This window comes from Branchiostoma floridae, chromosome 6, assembly GCF_000003815.2.
Source record: "Branchiostoma floridae strain S238N-H82 chromosome 6, Bfl_VNyyK, whole genome shotgun sequence".
Lineage (NCBI taxonomy): Eukaryota > Metazoa > Chordata > Leptocardii > Amphioxiformes > Branchiostomatidae > Branchiostoma > Branchiostoma floridae.
Window position 1 is genome coordinate 10,803,439 of NC_049984.1, and position 21,427 is coordinate 10,824,865.

The 21,427-nt window shown below is 41.3% G+C and overlaps 1 protein-coding gene across 3 annotated transcripts in view; it reads left to right on the forward strand.

Annotated features, from left to right (window-relative positions):
- Positions 1-3,071: 3,071 nt before the first annotated feature.
- The window catches only part of LOC118417041 (ankyrin repeat domain-containing protein SOWAHC-like), a 33,989-nt gene continuing 15,633 nt past the window's right edge, over positions 3,072-21,427 (forward strand). Inside the window, exons 1-7 of one of the 3 annotated variants that reach the window (XM_035822396.1) lie at positions 3,072-3,241; positions 6,629-6,690; positions 9,826-10,020; positions 11,509-12,027; positions 12,483-12,530; positions 13,923-14,027; positions 14,649-14,750. In XM_035822396.1, the coding sequence (XP_035678289.1) occupies positions 3,118-3,241; positions 6,629-6,690; positions 9,826-10,020; positions 11,509-12,027; positions 12,483-12,530; positions 13,923-14,027; positions 14,649-14,750 (1,155 nt within the window). In that variant the 5' untranslated portion in view covers positions 3,072-3,117. The remainder of the gene's footprint in view (positions 3,242-6,628; positions 6,691-9,825; positions 10,021-11,508; positions 12,028-12,482; positions 12,531-13,922; positions 14,028-14,648; positions 14,751-21,427) is intronic. The other 2 variants (XM_035822398.1, XM_035822397.1) reach the window with 2 other exon arrangements.

Here is a 21,427-nt window from a genome sequence, read left to right on the forward strand (position 1 = left end):
CTGTCAATACGTCGTAACTTAAAGCCTCGTCTTTGAATACATGTCAAGAGTTCTAAAATATACCAAAGAACTTGGTACGAAAGACTATCATATATACAAGTGGGGTGTCTGTTTTTCCGAGATACCGCTGTGCTTGGCGTCCCTCCACCCGGTAGGTGTGGTCCTTTCCTGCAGATGGCGAATGGAGAAAGAAGACGTTATTGATCATTTCATTTTGATGTAAGGTCGTGTGTCAGATGAACAATTTATTAGTCAAAAAGCTTTTTTGAGTAAATGATAATGATGCATAGTCAGGAAGGATGGATCGTCTGGAAGTCGCAGTTCGTCGTCTTTCAGTCGTACTTTAATGATTTAATAGTTCAACACCCATCGATGTGCTCGGATGCCAAACAAAAGTCAATAGTTGAGTTGAGTGCAACGTCAGTAATCATTGTAGGCACGCCCGGTTACTTGTGAACGTGTTCTGTTTATTACCTCCATGAAAATGGAGGTATTGTTTTCAGTGTGTATGTATGTGTGTGTGTGTGTGTGTGTATGTGTGTGTGTTTGTGTGTGTGTGTGTGCGCGCGCGTGTGTGTGCGTGTGTGTGTTTGTGTGTGTGCACGCGTGTGTTTGTGTTTCTGTGTGTGTGTGTGTGTGTGTGTGTGTGTGTGTGTGTGTGTGTGTGTGTGTGTGTGTGTGTGTGTGTGCGTCACGGTGTCTGTGTCTCTCATCGCATGTTTGTGGTCAGTGTAATTTAAGACCGACTTAAATGGGATACCGTTCCTATATTTACCACATCGCTACAACGTATATCAGCAGATGTGTTATGCCCCCGGGTGCCTAGTCGTTTGATTTAAATTGGAGGAAATTGTGGAAATGATGTCATTGACTAAAACGTGATACTTCTAGACACGATGTTTCCTGTCTGGAAGGTTGAAGTGATACAAACGCGGCATGTGATCTATTGATGTCATCTCCACATGACTGGTACACGATGGCATCGGTGGCGTAATGGTAGGGTGTTTGGTCTAAAACCTAGAGGTCCTGGGTTTCAATCCCTTGACATGCTCCGATGCTGTGCCCTTGGGAAAGGCAATTTACACGACATTCCTCACTTCACTTTGGACTCGATCACGTTGAAGTTTTCGGCACCTAACGTATCTATAAGATTACATGAACTACGTACGATAGGGTATAGTTGTGGTTGTAACCCCCCCCCCCCCCCCCAACATGTACTCCAAACACAGTCAACTTATACATACTTTTGAAGGTCTTGTCGGTCTCATCATGTACACGTTGTTTACGGGCCACTTTCCCAGTCCTCTCTACTTCGAAAGATCCGAGAGGACTTGATGGTCAAATCGGAACGGTCATTTGTAGGATAAAAGCAAAACACAAAGCTTTCAGGGGCGATCACTTAAGGGAAAGTAAAATGGATAAGAACGATTCAAGATCTAATTCTTCCCTGTCGCGCCGTCTCGGTGCGGAACAACCCTGATTTATGACTTCATCTCCCCTAAACTTTACCTGTAAAGCTGTGGAGACGGCATAGAGGAATAATTTCTCTCAATGAGAGACAAGCGGTGCTCAATCTCAATTTTCTTCCCTCGGACACGAATAAAACATAGTCTTTGTCATCACGGTAAGTGCATGGTTCGGGGGGAAGAACAAGTGGCGGTTTCCTTCCCGCCACTATCCGCTCACAAAAACTGTCTGGTCTGTCCGCCGCGGAGATTACGGACCTTGTAGATGGCATTGGTCTATAAAGATAGGTCTGCAGCGAGTGATGACTTGCCTTGCACTTGCTCTACCCTATCAGAGACATTACCACGCCTAATACTCTAATGTTTCGTTTAATGGAATTTCCCCATATCAATACACTTGCTCATGATTACAATTTCGGGGATATCGATTTTTGGGGGTAGAAAATAAATCGCCTGCTGACCGGAGCCAGCCGAGTGGACCTCAATTGCGGTGGCGCTCTGATGTCTTTTGTTCGGAGGCCGTCTATTGGAAGAGATGACCCTTTTGTTTTCACTTTAAGTACACAAGAAGATAGTAGTATCCATCACTCCGATGGCAGTTTATCAAGGATGCATGGTCTCTGAAGAGCTAATTTAGTTGAAGCCTCATTGCCATATTTCTGTGGTTTTGGAGGTTTAAGTGGACTCACTTCTCTGTGAAATCTGCTTTTCTCAGTCCGTACAGAGTCGTGACGGATTCCGGAAAGCGGAGTTATCAGTAATCCGTCCTGAGCGCGCGCACAATCCCTCTCGATTGCTGTGAAACTTCATGTAACAAATGCTGTCAGTGGCCATTGCCTCCCTCCGCAGCCTACCGATCAATACCATTCTATAAGGAGAATGGACCGTGCCGACAATATGGTGCGCCATCAAGCCACTTTCGTCCACAAATTAATTACTTCACAAAGTAAACGCGTACTTTCATCAAAGATGAAATTGAGACTTCAATTTCACGCTGGCCGGCCCAAGGTTTAAGGACTTGTCTGGCGTGGACTCATCGCAGACCCAATTTCGCACGGGCGATGGTGCCTGACATGGTGGCACGCTGGACGGCCGGTGTCAGCACCTATCAGTGCAGACGTGTCGGCAGCGACCGAGAGTTCGTGACAAGGATTTAAATTTTTAACTTCTCAGAGATTTCTCATTCAACAACCAACGTACTCAGGCAAAGTATGAAATTGCTTTTATTAGTTCTCAAGGTCTGATCTGATGAGAATGTTAACGTTACAAACAGAATTGTCGAAATGAAATGCGAATAAAATTTCCCCATTATTAGGTAGATTTATCGATCAAATACCATGGAATTATTGATCTTATGCTTGCAATAGAATAACAAACTCCTTTTTGTCTTGTCAGCATCTCGCATAAAATCCCTTTTTCAACCTCCTTAAATTATCATTCATGTCGATTTGAAGTCCTTTATATAAGACAACACTGAATGTGGTGTAAAGCGGTATGATCTGCCGTGAATAGAAATTGCTCTCACAGGTGACTCTCGCAGTCGCAGGTGCAAGGAAAGGCATCTGAAAGTGAAAGTTGAAATTGGAGCTCGGTATTTCCCATGATGCACCGCTATGTACCGGAAGCCGCCATCTTGGTCATTCAACTAAACATGGCGGACTATGAGTTCAGCTTCGACGGTGTGAAGCAGTTTATCGCCGATAGAGGCGGCAGAGTCAGAAATGTCGAACTTGTAACTCACTTCAGACAACACCTGAATGATCCCGCCAGAAAAGGTATGGGTTTGACCGGTCTATGACGCCTGATTTGAACAAAACGGTTGATGTTTACGTTTGGGTGATTACGCACACAAACAAACATCATATTTTCCAGATCCAGATTCTGTTTTATCGTCTGATCGGAGTTTAAAGGCAAGTAAACACAGTAAAATCGTTTATTGTAAGTTTGCTATTTGTTCCTGAATCCTGCAGAAGCACAGTTATATTCACTCAAAAATGACGATAACAGGAACAAGTTATTGAGTTAGATAACGTTATGTTTATGATTTCCTAATATGGGTGTGTCCTTGGGGTGATGAAAGGGTAGCGAGAAAGAGAAGTGTGTGTGTGTAGTTTTGGAGGCTACCGGTATGTTGTTGTTACTCCAAAATAATTATCATAAAACGTGCATAATTTACGCCTGTGGTGTGACAATCCACTTCCGGTATCGACTTGTCATAGTCATGTGCAATATTTTTTAACCTTTGAACCCATAATTTGCATTGCCAACTAGCCAGGTGTCCAGCCCTATTTAATATAGCTCCAGAGTACAAGTTTTTGCGGATGACAGAAGAGACACGGGAGCTATGATACGGCTGGATACCAGGATATTGCCAACATACCCGTAAAATGTAACATCAGGAGCTAACTAAGTTAGGAATCAACATCAAATTCAAAGTTATGAAAGTTAGACATGCGACAGGAAAGATCAAGGGTTTGTTTGAAAATGCCTTCAGATACACAAATACATGATAATGATTAACTGCACAAGAATGAAGGTCAACAGTCCATAACTTTTAGTTTATATTTGTATTATAGATCATTATCATAGCCTAGCTATTAAGTCAAGTCAAAAGCTATATACATAACTTATCATAACGTATCATAAAATGAAGCACACAGCTAGTTGGGTGATCTTTGCTGCTTGTCATGTTAGCCAAACAATACAGATAGATAAAATGAAGCACAAGATCAATTTTATATGCACTAATTTGTATGATGAGATGGAAGGATGCCTACTAATTTGTATGACCTCATACTGACAATAAGAAATATACACAAGTAAACTCGTAGCTAGATGAAACACCAAAGTTTGTTGCACAAAACTGATGTGAGCGTGCAAAAAGTTTGGAAAAAAAACCATGAAAGTAGTCAGGAAGGTCAAGGAAATGACTAAACACTCAAACCATATTTATTCAAACCTTTGTTTATTCATGAAAGCTCAAATCAGCCTGCAGGCCGCTTTTCATGGCGTACCAAACATTAAATTCGTCATTTTTGACAAGGAGTAAGTTCTTGAAAAAGTCATTGTTTTATGATCATAGGAAAAGAGGCATTCATTTTTTTATTCAATGCCTTTTGGGGGGGGGGGGCATAATTGATGTTTACTTGATGTCATCCATATAATTATATCAGAGTGCCATTATATGATAAAAGGGATGCTGTAAGTGTTGGATTATGCACGAAAAAAATTGTTTTGCCTTTGCAGCTGTTTGCAATGCTCCCAACTTTTCTTTCCCATATTAAGGCATTGCTCTATCATTATGATGAATGTTCTGCGGCAGTGTAGTGGATATGTGACGACATATGTTGGAGCCAATACTCTCTATTCCACCCCGCAGCGAGTTGCCCCTTATCTCCCCCAGAAAAATGGATTAATCCTCACAAACCATTCATTTACATTAGGAAGTTGACACCTTGACATTTCGCATTATCCCTTCCTAAGCAGCAATTTCATTCTGAATATTGAAGCCGGCAAATAAGGCATGAGGGAGCGGTGTCATTTGTTATATGTGAATTAATAGATTCATCATAGCCATAATGAGATCCTAACCATATTTTTTCCAGCAGGAGAGGTCGTACTAATGAGATATTTTTCAACATCCATAGCGAGGTAATATATCATTTGTCAATGTCATTTCTGGGAGCTGCAATTTGTCTTCCTATGAGGACTGCCATTCAGGAAGATAACAAGCACTTGGCACTGCCGCCTGAAATTGAATTTGATAAAGACGGCATTGTCTATCTATTTGTGTGAAGTGGATGTGAAATGAAATCAGGGCTTTGTAGTTCTAACTTTGATTTTAGAGGATGGATGGGGTAAGTATTGGTTATTCAGCAACGTTCTAATCAAATCACCAAATGTCAATTAAACAGATATTTGGCCTGGCATGGAATCTTTTGGAAGGAATTATGACATAGATAATATCTGCTGTAATATCAATATGGCATATGATGACAAATGGTATTTTCTTATTGGAACACAAGGTGTATGCTATTATGATATATTACATGTATTAGTGATGATTAGTAGTAAATGTTGTTCAACTCATTGTTCTCTCCTAATAACCATTTTGTGAGATAGATGAAGAAAAAGTTTTGGCCAACCAACCACACTTGGAAATGCTAATAATTTCAGTGAATGGGGGTTAGACATCCATTGAAGTAACAAATGAAATGCTCAAGACAAAAGTTACTACAGGAAAGGTTTTGTTCATTGACTTGGGTAACTTCATATTGTACTGTTATTGTTTAGAAATGTCAAAATACACAAGTTATGATACATGTTGCACATAACATCTCAGTCATATAGCATTATTGTTTATTCTCTAGCAAACAGCTATGCATTATCATTATCTTAAGGTGCACTCTCACTGTACTTGCGTCAAGCTTGTGTCACTGTGGGGTTCGAAAGATACTCAACAAATTTCAGAGATAAAGCACAAATTTACTTACTTTTTGTGTATTTTGTCTCTTCTAAGTCATACTTTTACATATTTTTTTAAATTTACGCAATATCTAAATAAAAAAATCGGAGAAAAGAGCAGTGACACAGTGAACGAAGCCTGCAGTGACGCAAGCTTGACGCAAGTGCAGTGAGAGTGCACCTTTACCCACAAGTGTCCTCATGCCAGATCTTGTATGTTCCTTTTGTGGTTGTCAGTATTACCCTAACTGTATGGTAGATGTTATAGAGCCCTCAGTACTGGTTCTGTTTCTAGGAAAGGTTTGTAAACACTGTATGGTGTGATTGGACAACTGCCAGATCTAGAATACAATCCACTTAAGATCCATGTAAAGGTTAGACCCAACAGACAGTAACTAAATTGTATCTTTTTCACCAGCCTGGAGGTATACAGGTGTCGCCTGTATTTAATCAGAGGGCAAATTAACCAATCTGTCAATCACCGGATGATCAGAGGGACCACTATAAAGAAGATGCTGTCAAAACTGAACTTGATTGATGGCAAAAAAAGAGCTTAGAAAAGTTGTTTGTCTCCTTTTGGTGACCTCATTTGGGACCTTTCTTCCTGTCATTGGTGAGGACATTATTCCAGTTGGGGGGAGGCCTTTGTGTTGGTACTGTGTTTGAGTTCAATGACATTTGTGTGGCCTTGTTTGCAGCGGAAGCCCGGGAGCTGTTTAAGGACTTTGTGAACAACGTGGCAGTGATCAGGCAAGAAGAGGTACGTATGAGCGAGGGTAGGGTTTTGTTGTCTGTGCTGTGGACAGGCATTGTCTTTGTGTCACTGTCCTTGCCACAGACCTTTGGTTTGTTTAGTGGTAATGTAAGCTGTAATGAGTGAGGAAATCAAGTGTGTGATTATGAAAATACACCAAGAGTTGGTGGGACTCTACACGTAGTATCATATACACAACATACGTCTAAGAATAAGATGATGACACATAATTGCTTTGTCCCAAATAAAGTATAACTCCCATAGAACTTTTTTTTTTAACTCACGAGAACTTTTTTCAAACCATACATTTGCAAGTTTAATGTTACTCGAAGTCACTTGCAAACATGGTGCACAAATGTATATTGCTCTTCTTTATCTACCAGTACATATTTCATGGAAGGGAAGATACTGACTGGTTGCAATGAAGAATTTATTACATTTGCAAATATAATGAGATGATCCGTTTTCTTTGCTGTTTATTTATTTGTAATGTTGTCACTTGCATAAATGAAAAAAGGGGTGAATGGTCCATTGGACATTAACAATTTTTCTAGCATGGTATCCTAACTTATTATACTACATGTATATATATTATATACGAGGCCTCGTAGCTATAATATAATATGGATGCCTCTCTACAATTTTCCTAGGGATGTGTGCCCTATTGGCCTCCTTTCAAACTGCAGATTACAAGAAGGCAAATATTGCAAATGGCAAATTTTCTGATTCTTTTTCTGATTATATGTTCTATTTCAAAGAGGTAAGTACATTTTCAAAATCCAGTTTGCTTTTGTGAACTCCTGTCATCAGCAAACTGAGACAATGAAAGTTAATTTAAAGGTGATGGAGTTAGTATTAAAGTTGATGGAAGAAAGTGTGCCAACAGATTTTTAAGTCTGTTATGTTTACAGGAATAGTTATTAATAAAATTACATTGCAGTTATTGGTTGTGGGAAATGATAAATGACTACCCCAGTAAATAAAGGATTGACATAGAGAACTTATTTGTCACATACCATCTCTCAAGCCTTGTCATTCCAAGTTACCTATTGGCAAATGTCCAACAACTCCCACTTCTTGTGTCCTTTCTCCCAAGTATTTCTCCACCAAAGTGTGCCAGGAGGTCTCAGCTGCCTAAACATTTGCAAGATTGGAACAGGAACAATGGTCCCAAAGAGCAGGACTGTCAACAGCCCAGGAGTAACATAAGGGCTACATCCCTGTCTGGGGCACTGACCATGTCACAACACCGCTGAACTTTCACCTCTCATCATTACCCATAATATCCCATCCAGGTGTTAAGTGAGCCCTTGTGTCACTCCCCTGATCTTGTCCTCCTCCTCCTTACACAGTTAGGGTCTGTAGGAAGGGTCGGACGTGGGGAAAGTTTTATTACCCCGTGATAAACTGGGCCGGCATGTTGATGGGGAGACTGACAGGTGACAGACAGCTGGGCTTGTTGAACAAAGAAAGATGTCCAGACAAACATTGGCCATGACCAGTGGGGACCATGTTAAGTTGTATGTGACAGGTTGGTGGCAGGATGGATGGTTGGGAGGCCAAAGGTGTGTTTATGATTTATACAGGGTGGGATTAGTTACTGCCTGTGGTGTCTTTATGCTGCAATTGGTATGTGAGACTGGAGGCAGGGCACAGCCCTGGGGAGGGATCCCTTCTGATAGCTGGTCATTATGAGCAGCAGGAGAAGGGGGAATTCACCAGGCTGAAACTTACCAACTAGACAACTGGAGATCACAATGTCACAGCAGCAGCTGGTGTGGACCAGTGGAACTCTTCACAAATCTCTACAAACATTTTTGGTAGTTTGTTAAGAGTGGGTGAAGTTTCTCAGCTGGTTCTCTGTATAGAGAGCTCCATCATCACTCATTGCAGTGTTTGCTTGGATCACAACAGTGTTGTCAGCCACAGCCTTGCACCTGCCCTGTGGAATAACCCAACAGGAATGTGAAGAGTAATTAGACAGGTTCCAACTGGTAGGCAGTGATGAATGGTGACTTGAGGGAAAGTACTAACTACAGTTGTCACCTTCACCAAGCAAAGGGTGAAATGTTACAATTAGGATGTCATCAAGCAGAAATTGATAACAGTCAACTTTTGTTTTCTTGAAAGTATTGGTAACATTTTGTAGAGTTCCCCAAACCTGGGTAAAAAACAAAGTATCCCAGCCATACTTCATGCTGCAGCAGCAAGAAAAGCCGCTAGGAGCCCACAATTTACTAATATCTTTAATAGGACAAGACCTAATCACAGAACAAATTTCTTGACATTCTATTCAAAGAGATGCAAACAAATGCTACCAAAAACATAACCTTCTTCATTGGCAAAGGTAACAAGGCATTGCTAGAGTCTATGATATCAGTTCAGAATGAGATCTTGATAGTATATGTACACATGTAGCTCTTCTATCTCACCTTAAAATGCCTAGAGTGGTACCTGGAAAGCTGGCACTCTTTAGTAACTTTATAACACAAGCTGACGTTTCCTGTTGCTGGAGCCTGGTGAGATGTGTTAACTTAAGCAGAAGTCAAGCAGAAAATATGCCAGTAGTTGGCAAAACTCCCTCGCCCCTAGGATCAATCACTATTGAATTACCATTACATCTGCCATGTCTGACCACACTGCCTGCATTAAATCAATGTACTGCCCACAGGTCCTGTTGTAGGAGGTGCTACACTACACTGTTTATGGTCAGATATAACATACACGCTTGTTGCCACACAATACGACCACACATGTTTCTGTAGTGTAAGATAGGATTGGAACAAAACAGATGTTATCCTGTTAATGGGATTTGTACTTGAAGACATGCATAAGGTGTGTTCATGGGTTATGAAACATGCAAGAGTAGACTTAAACTATTTGATGATTTTTTTCGAAGAGAAGTTCATGACGGAGCTTAAAAGTTGTAACAAGGATAGGTGACAGGTGGTAAAACATTGTAGATAGAAATGGAAAATGTAAGTGGTTTTTAAAAGACCTTTGTGCCTGTAGTGATAATGAGATGAGTATTTGGAAATTATGGCATGATGTCAAGCTAACAGGCAGACTCTGCTTCTGAATTCTTGTATCATCAACAACCTTTATTTATGATATCACTAATAGTCTATGATGATGTTTCAGGGGGAGAAGTTCCTAGTATTGAAGAAGAAGTACAGAGAGCCATCTGCACAGGTGTCGCGAGTCCGCCCTCTTGCCGTAGAGGAACTTGAGTACACAGGGGAGGAACCACAGAACAACTATCCTTACCAGCCTCCCGAGCAACCCTCCAGCTATCTGGCTTTTCAAGAACCCCCCTTACCCCCACCTCCTGCACTTGTGAGTATCCCTCTCTCTCTCTCTCTCTGTCAGTCAGTCTATGCAGACCATGACACTACGCAAAAAGAAACTAAGTGACGAGGAGACTACAATACAAAAGTGTACAAATTAATGTTGCAACTTATTAAACAATTATTAATGTGAAGTATCCCTAGTATCCCTAGTGTTTCTATATCTGCCATATTGGTGGTGTTGGTGTTCCCTTCACCAACTACCTGTTTCCATGTAATATAGATGTTTTTAAGAGAAGACATTGCTTCTCCTTATCTGATACAAAACTGGGAAGATTTTGGTCACCCCTGACTTCTTTTGTAGCAGTATTCCCTTGACCTGCTGGCACTTCCTGTTCCCACATGATATAGATATTTTTAAGAGAAGACATTGCCTCTCCATATCTGATACAAAACTGACAACGTTGTCTTCACCCCTGACTCCACCTGTAGTAGTGTTCCCTTTACCTACTACCTGTTTCCATGTAATATAGATGTTTGTAAGAGAAGACATTGCTTCTCCGTATCTGATACAAAACTGACAACGTTGTCTTCACCCCTGACTCCACCTGTAATAGTGTTCCCTTGACCTACTACCTGTTTCCATGTAATGTAGATGTTTGTAAGAGAAGACATTGCTTCTCCGTATCTGATACAAAACTGACAACGTTGTCTTTACCCCTGACTCCACCTGAAGCAGTGCTGCCTGTGCAGGTTTCAGCTGAGATCACTTGTCTTAATTGAATCTCGGCTGAGAAGAGATAAGAAGAAGAAAGGTGTGGGGAAGTCTCCCCTCCAGGTCTCTTAGAGGGAAAAGTACCATGGGGAGGGCAGGGAGCAAAAGCTCATTTGTGAGGAGAAATTGGATTAGTTATTGTGGGTATAGCTGACTGGCTTCTACCCTAAGTAATTACCTGGTACCCTGACTGGCCTAACTTACCCTGCTGACAGATGTGAGAAGTCATAAGGCTTGTAATGTCAAACATTATAGGATTATAAAAAGTCAGATTAAACTTCACTAGCATTACAAGATTTAATCTGGGAGAGTCCAATCAATGTGATACAGAGTTTGATGAGCACACAGCTATTTCACAGACTATTAAGTCTGGTGCACACAGAATCAGCAACCATGTAATGTTATTCATGTTTGGCCCAGTGTTGAATATATTCATGTAGTATTGACTGGAGAATGGGAAGACTTGCCCCAGTAGCTTTGGTTAATAAAGTGGTCTTGTGGTGTGTAGCAGCATCCTGCATGGAGCCAAGAGGCTCCCTCTAACCAAAGCTATAATTGTCTGGTGGGAACCCAGGTCTCAGCTCTACATGCAAATGAAGCCATCCAACCTTCCAATTATCAGTTGTAATATTGTGGCAGTCATGCTTATAATTAGTTATAATTCTAAGATAGGAATTAATCTGTGTGTAGATCAGCATCAATCAGTAGTAATTTGAGTGTTGTACAGCATGAAATCATGTCAGATAATCTCTGTACATGCAGGCTAGTCCTGTGAGAAGAGACTGGGATGTTCCAGCACCACCAGCTGAGCAGGAAGTGGGTGGATCTCCAGCCGGCTGGCAGCCGCCCTACCAACAACCAGATCTTGTTCGCCGACAGCCATCTTTCAACGACTACAACCAACAACCACCTTACGATGAACCAGAGCCAATTCCTAGACAGCTTTCATTTAACCAACCACCAAATCCCTACGAGCATAACGACGAACCATTACCAGTAAACCGTCAGTCTTCCTTTAAAGAACCGGTGTCGGTTGCTCGTAAACCCTCCTTTGAAAAGGCAATCACACACAACCAGTTTCCACCTCATGAACCGTCACCCTCACCATTAGACGATGCACACTCTCCTACTTTCAAACGACCTTCCCCTCCTGCCCAGAGTCAGAATGGTGGCCCCAGGTCAGAGCTTCCCAGGAGCGACTCCTCGTCCAGAATGGAGACTGGGTCCTCCCGCAGCGACACAGTCTCCATCAGGAGCGACACAGCCTCCATATCTGAGAAGGTAATTTTCGTTTTTGTTTTTACAAATTTCGCATTTAGGGATACCATGATCAGGTACATTTTAGAATATAACAAGTTCAGTTGTTTAAGCTTTGTCAAAGACTAGTCTGTAGTCTGTAGTAATGTCATTTTCACTTAATAGGAATGGAATATAACAGATAACTCTCTGACATAGAATGCCCTTTACATTGTGAATTCATGCCATGCGGCAGTGGGCCAGTATCTGGAAAGTAGGGTTAAGAGCTTTAGTCATCCCTGTGGACCAGAAGCACAAACCCCAGCAGCAGTAGTTAATGAAGCCTTACCCTGCTCCAAACTCTGTGGGCTCAGTCTTGACCCGCCAGATCACACGTAATTGTATTAGGGATTTCTGGATGAATCCTATACACTTTGGTGTTGGGAGGCAGATCTCCTGAAAATCCCAATGTCATCTGATCTCTGATTGGTGTTTCACAGGGCGAAGCAGAGGATGATGGGTACGGCTCCAATGTGTCATCGGTTGCTGTAAGTGCATGTTGAAGTTCAGTAGCATAATGCTGATGTAGAAAAAATGTAACTGTAAAATATGATTAAGGACTACATGAAACATATGTTATATTTGTAATTGATATCTAGATATGTCACAGACAATCGCTTCCTGGTAAAGAAGACTTGTATTCTCTGTGTACAGGGTCACCATCAAACATACACATGCACATACCAACAATATTTCAAATGTTGCAATACTTTACCAAGATACCCTGAGACTTCTCTGATAAATGTTTTCCATGATCTAATTTACAGTAGAGTCATCTCAGTCAATAAGAGGTTATTTTGCACCTTGTAACTCAAGAGGTTTTGGCAGCAGTCACATTCCAAGTCCAGAGGAACCATTTGTTTCCCTACCATTGAAGTGGCCCCAAAACATTTTCTTCATCAGTTGCTGACAACCCCAGTGTAACAGTAGTCTGAAGGAATCAAAGAAAACATCAGCACCTCCCTGTAAACCTCCCAAGAAATGACACATGAGTGGAGGTGGCAGCAGAGGTGGAGACCTGAGGTACAGTTCCTACTGGCGGAAAACCTCAGCCCTGACAGTCTGACAGTTGAAAGGACATATTTGTTATTGTTGCTCACTGTTTGCTTTGCCTCCTACCAGCTGAAGTATTTTCTTTTCCCCCCTCCTGTCCATCACAAGGAAACAAGAGCTTTATTTTCCATAATTTATTCAGTCTGGTGTATGGGACTTTTTCTTTTCCAGGCTTCTTTTCCAAGTAAATTCTGGGCATGACACCAAATTTGTTGACATGGACATTGACTGTATGCCAAGCTATGTGTAACTCTACATTCCACTGTTAGTCTCTTTGGTTCTAGTTCTGGTGTCATGTAGATGCTACCTTCAGTCTGTCAGCTTTCCAACTGACTCTGACAGGAGACAGGATTTGCCTCTATTAGTACTAGTGATGACCAATTAAAAAAAAAATTCTGGTTAGTTAAAATTTTCTAACCAGTTGTGCGTGCTGAAAAGCCAGACCTATGAATAAATAAATAGGTAAATAGATGAAAAAATTCTGTGCCCCACATCAATGTTGCATTCAACTTCTGTATATGTTGCAGGAAGATGTGCTGAAGGTTTCTCAATATACACACTAATGTAGCTCACAGAGTATACATGTTCTTAGACTAGAAATAAAGATTATTGAAACTGATCCAGAAATAATAATGATATTTGACATCCCACATGTCAAACTTCTGTTCTAGGTGTTTGTCTTTTTCACTGCTTAGATCTATTGCTATTTTTCTTTTTCTGTCTTTCCTTATTCTCGCACATTTTACTTTTATTTTCTTCAACTGAACTCATTTTCTCAGTTTCTGCTCTGTTCTCCTTTTTGTGTGTTCCATGTGTTGCTTCTGTAGAAGAGAGTTCATTTTGCTGAGTACGATGAGTACCTTATCCTGCACCAAGACTTTGTCCCCTCCTCACAGTTATACTATCATCACACTCATAGACCACAACTTATGGTAATAACCGGCTTAAGTTTGTGCTACATGTGTGTAATCTGTGTACTTAGTGTGGCTGAACATGGCTTACTTGTTTCTGATCTGTCAGTTTGCATGTGATATTTCTATTGCATTGTTTTGCAAGTGTGGTATAAAGTGTGTTGATGGAGAATCATTTTGGGAACAACTCTTTTATTTCAATATACTGAAACACACTTTGGCCCTTATCTAGTGACCATACATGTTAATAGCATGTAAAGGTTTGAGAGTCCATCTTGTTTGTTTGATCTTAAACTTTGGACTCTGTATATTAAAAATCTGCACTCAAAAGTGGTGACACCTCTGGCGCTACTATTGAAATGCGGCTGTCTCTGAAAGATGTTTCACTGATAGACTCAAGTACACCTCAAAGCCTGCGCCGCTTCTATCTATTTCCCATCTAATTTGGCCAAAGCACTTAACAAAGGTCTTCATTCATCCCACTTTACCAGCAGCATTGGGACGATTGAAAAGGGCCAATTCTGCATGGATAAGTTGCTTGTTGCTTGTTAAAAACAATCTTTCTAGCACCTGCACAATTATCACTCATGCCGATGCACCAATTCAGCTTGTTCTCTCACCCCCTCCCCCTCCCATCTGCAGCTGGATGTTCTGGAAAAGGAGTGGATGCTGAAAGCAGCTGTGGGCAATGTGTCCGCACTCCGGAGGCTGCTATCTCAGGACCCCAACCTCGCCTCAAAAAAGGTGAGCCCACCCCAGCGTGTTTCCACCTGGTGAACACTATCTCATCATGTAGTCGTCTGATTGTACTATTTATTCATTTATGTGCGCTGTTTGCATTGCCCCTCCCAAAGTTTACATTCTAAGTATCGACCGTGGCGGCTATTGGCATGTAGGAAAACTTGTATTTGCAAGAATAATGACTTGTAACAGTTGTTTTCTTTGTTCTTTTATGTTCAAGTGGTAAAAGAGTGGTCATAATTTACACAGGTGTGGCTGGGTGCTGGTAATTATGTTGTAACCCTCGCTTTGTTGAGTCCATGCTGGCTGTCAGGGCCGATCAGCACTCATGCATGGACTCTCTGCTCGGCAGTTGTACCTACTGACAACAGTGTACACAATCCCTACCCTGCCTCACCGATGTTATTAAGACACCTCAAACATGTACACGAGCACTAGGCTGGCTTCCATCTAGGCCCCAAACATGTATTTTTAATGTGGACAAGGTTGTTCAGGGTCAGTTGTTCCTACCCTGTTTCCACAGGGCTTGCCCCCTGATTTTGGGACCTTTTGTGCTTGATTGCATCCTCAGCAGTCCAAGTGGCACCTTTGGCCTGAACAGTGTGAAGACTTTGTTTTATTGATAGTCAAGTCTGATTTTTGTGGTCTTAAGGCAATGTTGCCACAAAGGTCCAGAATTAATGTTGATCTTGCCTAGCCAGGTGTGTGTGTGGGGGAGCCAGGGCTTTCTCCAGGACTTGTCCTTCCGTCTCAGTATGGAAATTTACTTTTTGGGACGGAAAAAATATTACCCTATTCGTCCCAAAAATCTGAGCTTCGTGCCATAAAACTGTTGAAAATCTACTTTCATGAACTTAAAAATGACATGTTTAAGAAGGAAAATCAATAACATTTGCCCCAAATGATAAGTGGGACAGAAAATATTTAATGCTGGAGACAGCCCTGGTGGTAGCCAACCTGTTGTGAACCTGCCTGACTTTGTGCTGAGAGAACTGCACTGCTTTTCAATCAAAAATCATATATTTATGACTTAGACTTTTTGTGGGCAAAGAACTACTGTAGGTTTTGTTGGAAACTCAACTTATTAAAAACAAACAAAAACTCTTTATTGCAAGGAAGAGCTTTCAAAATACATTGCAGCTTTTGTTGAAGCATTCTATAGCTCGGCTCTGCAATTGTCTGGCCTTGCCTTGCTGTCAAAATGTATCATGTATGACGGACATTAGATTTAATGGTGTGAAAAGGTGTCTGATGGAAACAGAAGTTGCAGGTGTGCTTCATAATTACGTAGGAACATAAAAAGGCTCTAGTTGTCAGACATGTATTCATCATCTCCACACTAAAACCTTGCCTGCAGCAATCCCTGCACACAGCCCACAGATTTATGGCATGTTTTCCTCACATTAAGTGAAAAGCCCTTTGTGTTAAGTGTGTAAAAGTGCCTGTGTTAAGGTGGATCTAATGTGTCTTATGTCCCTCATGATGACCACTTTATGAGCTATATTAGTATCACATCTACTGTTACATCTTACTTATTGCAGCTGTGTTTGTTATGAATTGAGTGTGACACTTTCCAATAACAACATTGTGCCCAGCCCTAACCTTGGAGTGGTCAGGCTCCTGATGGAAACATTTGTAAGGTCAGAGGATCAGGGAACCCACAATATCTGCAACTTTATCATCCCACAGTTTTATACCACAGCACTGGAGAAAGTGTCTTTAGAAGGTTGAATAATGGTAGAAGTTTGTGGAGTGTGAATCGTTTCCCTGCCCAGGTCCTGACAAATCTGCCCATTCTGATGATCCTGTGGTTGTGCCTGTGTAACCTCCAGTCATGGTACATTTGCTGCACAATGTAGCTTGCACTCTCCCTGATTTTTAAGTGGGGAGATCAGGTCAGAAGTCAACGTTGCTGCATGTATCAAAGAAAGGGATGTGGCCTGTTGTGGGTCCCCCTATAGGAACAAATGACCTGATTATACAGGGGAATATCATGGGGGTTCACCAAAATACCTAATGTTTCAAGTCATAAATTAAAAATAATAAATGATTACATATACATGTATTTAGTACAGTAGGCTTTTGACTGATATCCTTTAGTATCAAAGTTATAAAAGGAGAAAGTTGTAACGGTATTATAATCTTGTTTTTTAATATAACTTGTTATTTGATGACAGAATGCCAAACATGTAAGAATTTGTCATGGAAAGGTTCACAGAAAGAAAGAGTGTGTTATAGTGGGGACTTGTTTGTATGGTCCAACTGTTCTATAGTGGAAAGGTCTTTGTTATAGGTTCATATCCCAGGGGCAGGGTTAACCAGGCTACAAATATGGTGTGAACTGTAAAACACCAATATTCACAAAAGAACACAGTGTAGCTCTATGGTCAGGACTATAATCCATTGTCATCTGTTCGGAGACTGATGACTTTCCTTTGTGTGAAGTCCCAGCATGAGCTTTGCTGAGTCCCAACCATCCATACTTGTGATAAGTTTGTAATCAATTTGCACAGATGAGAAAATGCCAGTCTGACTGTTGTAATCCTTTTAACTTTGCCTGTGGTGCCATCTGTTACTTATCCAGGGTGTTGGACCAGCACAATGTAGGAGTGGGGAGATCCTCATCATTATCAGTTAAAGAGGGCCCCCAAGGGGGGGTACCGACAACGCTCTACGCTAAATTCGGGAGGGCCGGCTACGTAATACGCTAAATTATGGACACTTTATTACGCTCTACGCTAAATTACGAAATTTCATAATGCATTATGCAAATTTTTATTGTCTTTTGGCTGAACTCCGCCGACGGCAGAACATGTGAAGATGAGATCTAAACAAAACTGATAATTCCATCAATAAGATTAAAACTTAACTTCTAAAGACGTCTTGCTGGCCAAAGGCGGCGACAGCAAATTTCTCATGTGACGTAATTTTCAGCACTTGTAGCACCGAAAGCGGAGGCGCGACAATCCTAGGCCATCCGGGGGCATTCTCCCCCGGGAATATTGTGAAATCCTGACCCTCTGAAACGCCATTTTATGCATTTTGAAGGGCAAATTTTGCTCACAGACTAAGCTAAGTTACATAGCATCCAATTACAAATTCACATGGTTTTAGCTTTAAGCTTGGCAACGCCCCCTCCCGCAACATATTTTCACCATGTCCAGTTCCGAAGTGTTGAGCCATAGCAAGGAATGTCCGGCGAAATTTTGAAATCTGGACCCTTTGAAACGCAATTTCCAGCATTTTCGCGGGTAAAATTTGCCGGTAGACTATTAGTTTAATGAAACTTTGATTACGCTTGACGAAAAATTAATATGAATTACGTTTTACGGTAAAATCCGGTTAGCTTCTACGTAATACGTTAAATTAAAGGGGCCAATATCGCTCGACGCAAAATGCACCGATTACGCTCTACGTTGAATTCGAACGGTCCCGCTACGTAGTACGTAGAATTAAAACCGCCGATTACGCTCTACGGAAAAGGGCTTTGGGGCCCCCGTTAAAGTGTAACTGAAATGAAATCGTCTGTAGCATTTTCTACCAATAATGTAAAAATTTGATCTTTTCTGAAAAAGTCAATGCAAGTTTCAAATCAATTGTCCGTCCGGAAGTCCCTCAAACAGCGACATAAAAATGTGTACTTTGAGCTCTTTGCTGGAACTAATTAGGAACATGCCGTGACGTCATTTTAGTTAGTCCCTACTAGCTGGTATGGTTGACTAGGGGAATAATATACATTTGATAGACCCGTATCTTATAAAGGAAACATAATTCATTGACGAAACTCGGCACGACTAAAGAACACATACTTCACTTCACTTGAAGAGAATTTCGTTCGTATTCACGCCACTGAAATATATCTTAGAGGCACTTGAAGTTGATGCACGTACCAAGCGTGCGTAACGCAAGCGGGGAGAAAGTTCATTATTGTAGCGTGTGGAATAAGCGGGGACAAACAGTCATCGCTTCTTCTATACACAAATGATAGCATTAGCTTACATTATCCTCAGTAAGGAGGCCATGCTGTACATTAATTTGAAGATGTTTTCTAGCGGAAGCGCAGAAATTTGTGCCTCTTTGCGGTCTCCGCTTGTGCCTGCTAGCGAAACCGGGACTAAAGCTTCGGTCGCGTACAAATATACAACAGCTGAGCAACTAACTACGTACAGTTCGCCAGGATTTAAAATGAGAAGCAACCTCATTGCCACAAGAAATGCGATTCAAAATACATTCCCACTCAAAGTATGTGTTTGTTTACAAACCTGTAAGCTTTTATCGGATAGATAGTACGTCGTAGACTGACTATTTCTAGTCGTGAGCACGGCCGATAGCTAGCTAAACGCCTCCAGATTGTGACGAGTCCGTGAAACATTTTGAGAGTGACTGTTCTTTCTGTCTCATATTTGTCTGCACAACAGACAGATTTTGTAAGCTCCCAGTGATTCGAGGAAAACACACAGACTGGTGTTTCCGTGATAGAAAATTCGAAAAGTGTGGTTAAATAATAGCGCATGGCACGGGGCCGCCATTTTTTTGTGAGGAATTTTTCTTTGTTGTTGACGACGAAAAATCCAAGATTCACTCGTAACTAGGTTTTACGGAGACCATATCAGTACTACATATAAATGCTACAATATTCATGACAAAATCTAGCGACAAAAGTGCCAAGTTTGTAGCTACACGAGCAAAAAAAAACGAGTTATCGATGACATAGTAAAGAGTACGTACATGCTTGTGGTCCCGCAACCTCGATATATTTTCCTTTGTTTACATGCTCAGGTTACGCTAGAAGTTTTTATACAAAACCAAACTATTTTAACTCATCTATCAACAACATGTCCACCGCTAAGACACTAAACAACACACAGATTTCGTAAGCTCCTAGTGATTCGAGGAAAAACATACAGACTGGTGTTTCCGTGAAAGAAAATTCGAAAAGTCTCTGAGGTTTTTAGCGCACGGCCGCCATCTTTTTTGGGGCCATTTTTCTTAGAGTTGTTGTTGTCGACGACGAAAAATCCCAGATTCGCTCGTAACTTGGTTTTACGGAGACCAAAAACTACAATACTCATGACAAAATCTAGTGACTATTTTTCCAACGTATTTTGAATACGGTCAGCAAATTTTCGTGCTTGAAAATCTTGGGACAGCGTCGGCATCATTGTTGTTACGAGTTCGGTATAAGCGGTTCACTTTGTTATGAAATCTATCCGGACGCCGACAAAGATGTAAAATCCAAGAATCATTTGTGCTGTTTTGTGTCGGAGTCAAAGCGTACAAGTACTTCACAATAATGGCAACACAGTTATGACCAGAACAAGCGAAATACAAGGTAAATTTACAGGGTGAATTACTACTAGTATGTGACAGATAAACGTCCTGCCAGCTGTGATAAACAGTGGCGAATTCACCCTTCTCCGCGCGCGTTCCGTGACTGGGAGTCGGCAGACCAGCGGTGTCAATAGTTGGAACTTTTCCTGCGATAATCCTTCTGATCCTCCCACAGCTCTCCCCAATATAATCTCAAGGTTCATGTTGAAGTACGAGGGCTCGAAGTGTGCGGAGCTCGAAGTGTGCGGAGCCGTAGATGTCGCGGAAGGAACCATGCCGATGCCTCTGAACAAACTTGATACATAATTTTGTACACTGTTTTCTAGCTCGCTGAGACTCTCAATTTGTCAGCCGCAGTTCTGTCATTTTTAACTTTGGGGAATCTGTGCATAGATATCCCCTCGGTAGACTGACTATTCTTACAGCTAACGCCATGTGGGCCTCCTGCGACACAATAACGTCCACTGGACTTTGTACTAACACGACCGGTAGTACAAGACGCCATTACAGCGGACAGGGGTAGAGCTACTACAAGAACGCGACTCTCTAAAATGACGTCATGCATATCATTTGAATTCGCCCTCGGATGCCCCAAATCGCACTTTTTAAAGACGTTTTAACATAACTTTCCGACCAAATTATCACATGAAAAATATCTCAATCTAATAGCGAGGAAATGATCCTCTAGATCGTTAAAAAAGTTTGCAAAAATTAAAAAATCGATCCTATTTCTCCTAGTCTTTAAGTCTGAACCCAGAGGGAATCTGCAGCTTTCAGCCTCTAATAAGATTTATTCAGTCCAGATATCTGCCCTGTCATATTGAGTCCATTCAGTCCAATGTCCATCCAAAGATGATGTAAATAACTCCCAAGCAAATATACCTACATAAGCCAATGTAAACCAGTTACACTTACATCTTGTTTGTTAGTGTTTGGTTTATCCCTGTGAAGCTAAGAATTTGTAAAACATGTGCTCAATAGGCAAAGCTTTGAAATCCACCCGGTAAATTGTGAGAGATTTTGTTGAGTTGGCGTTTGGCTGGTATGCAGACAAGTCTATATTCCTGCTGAAGTCTATTAATAGGGGCCACAAACAGGACCTTGATGCACCTTATCTTATCTTAATGGGCCTCTATCTCTAAGTTTGTAGGGGAAAACATGTGCTTAGTTATGGCGCCACTACAGTTGATTTATTCCCCTGGTTGTTTTGCCAGATTAGGACATGTTGTATGTTAAAGTTTTACAAGGGGAACGTGGGACTGGGTCGGCAGGATAAATTGCTCATGGTTCAAGGTTCAAATATCTTGTGTATAGGAGTATTACATTGTTTGGCTCTGATGTTGTTTCAA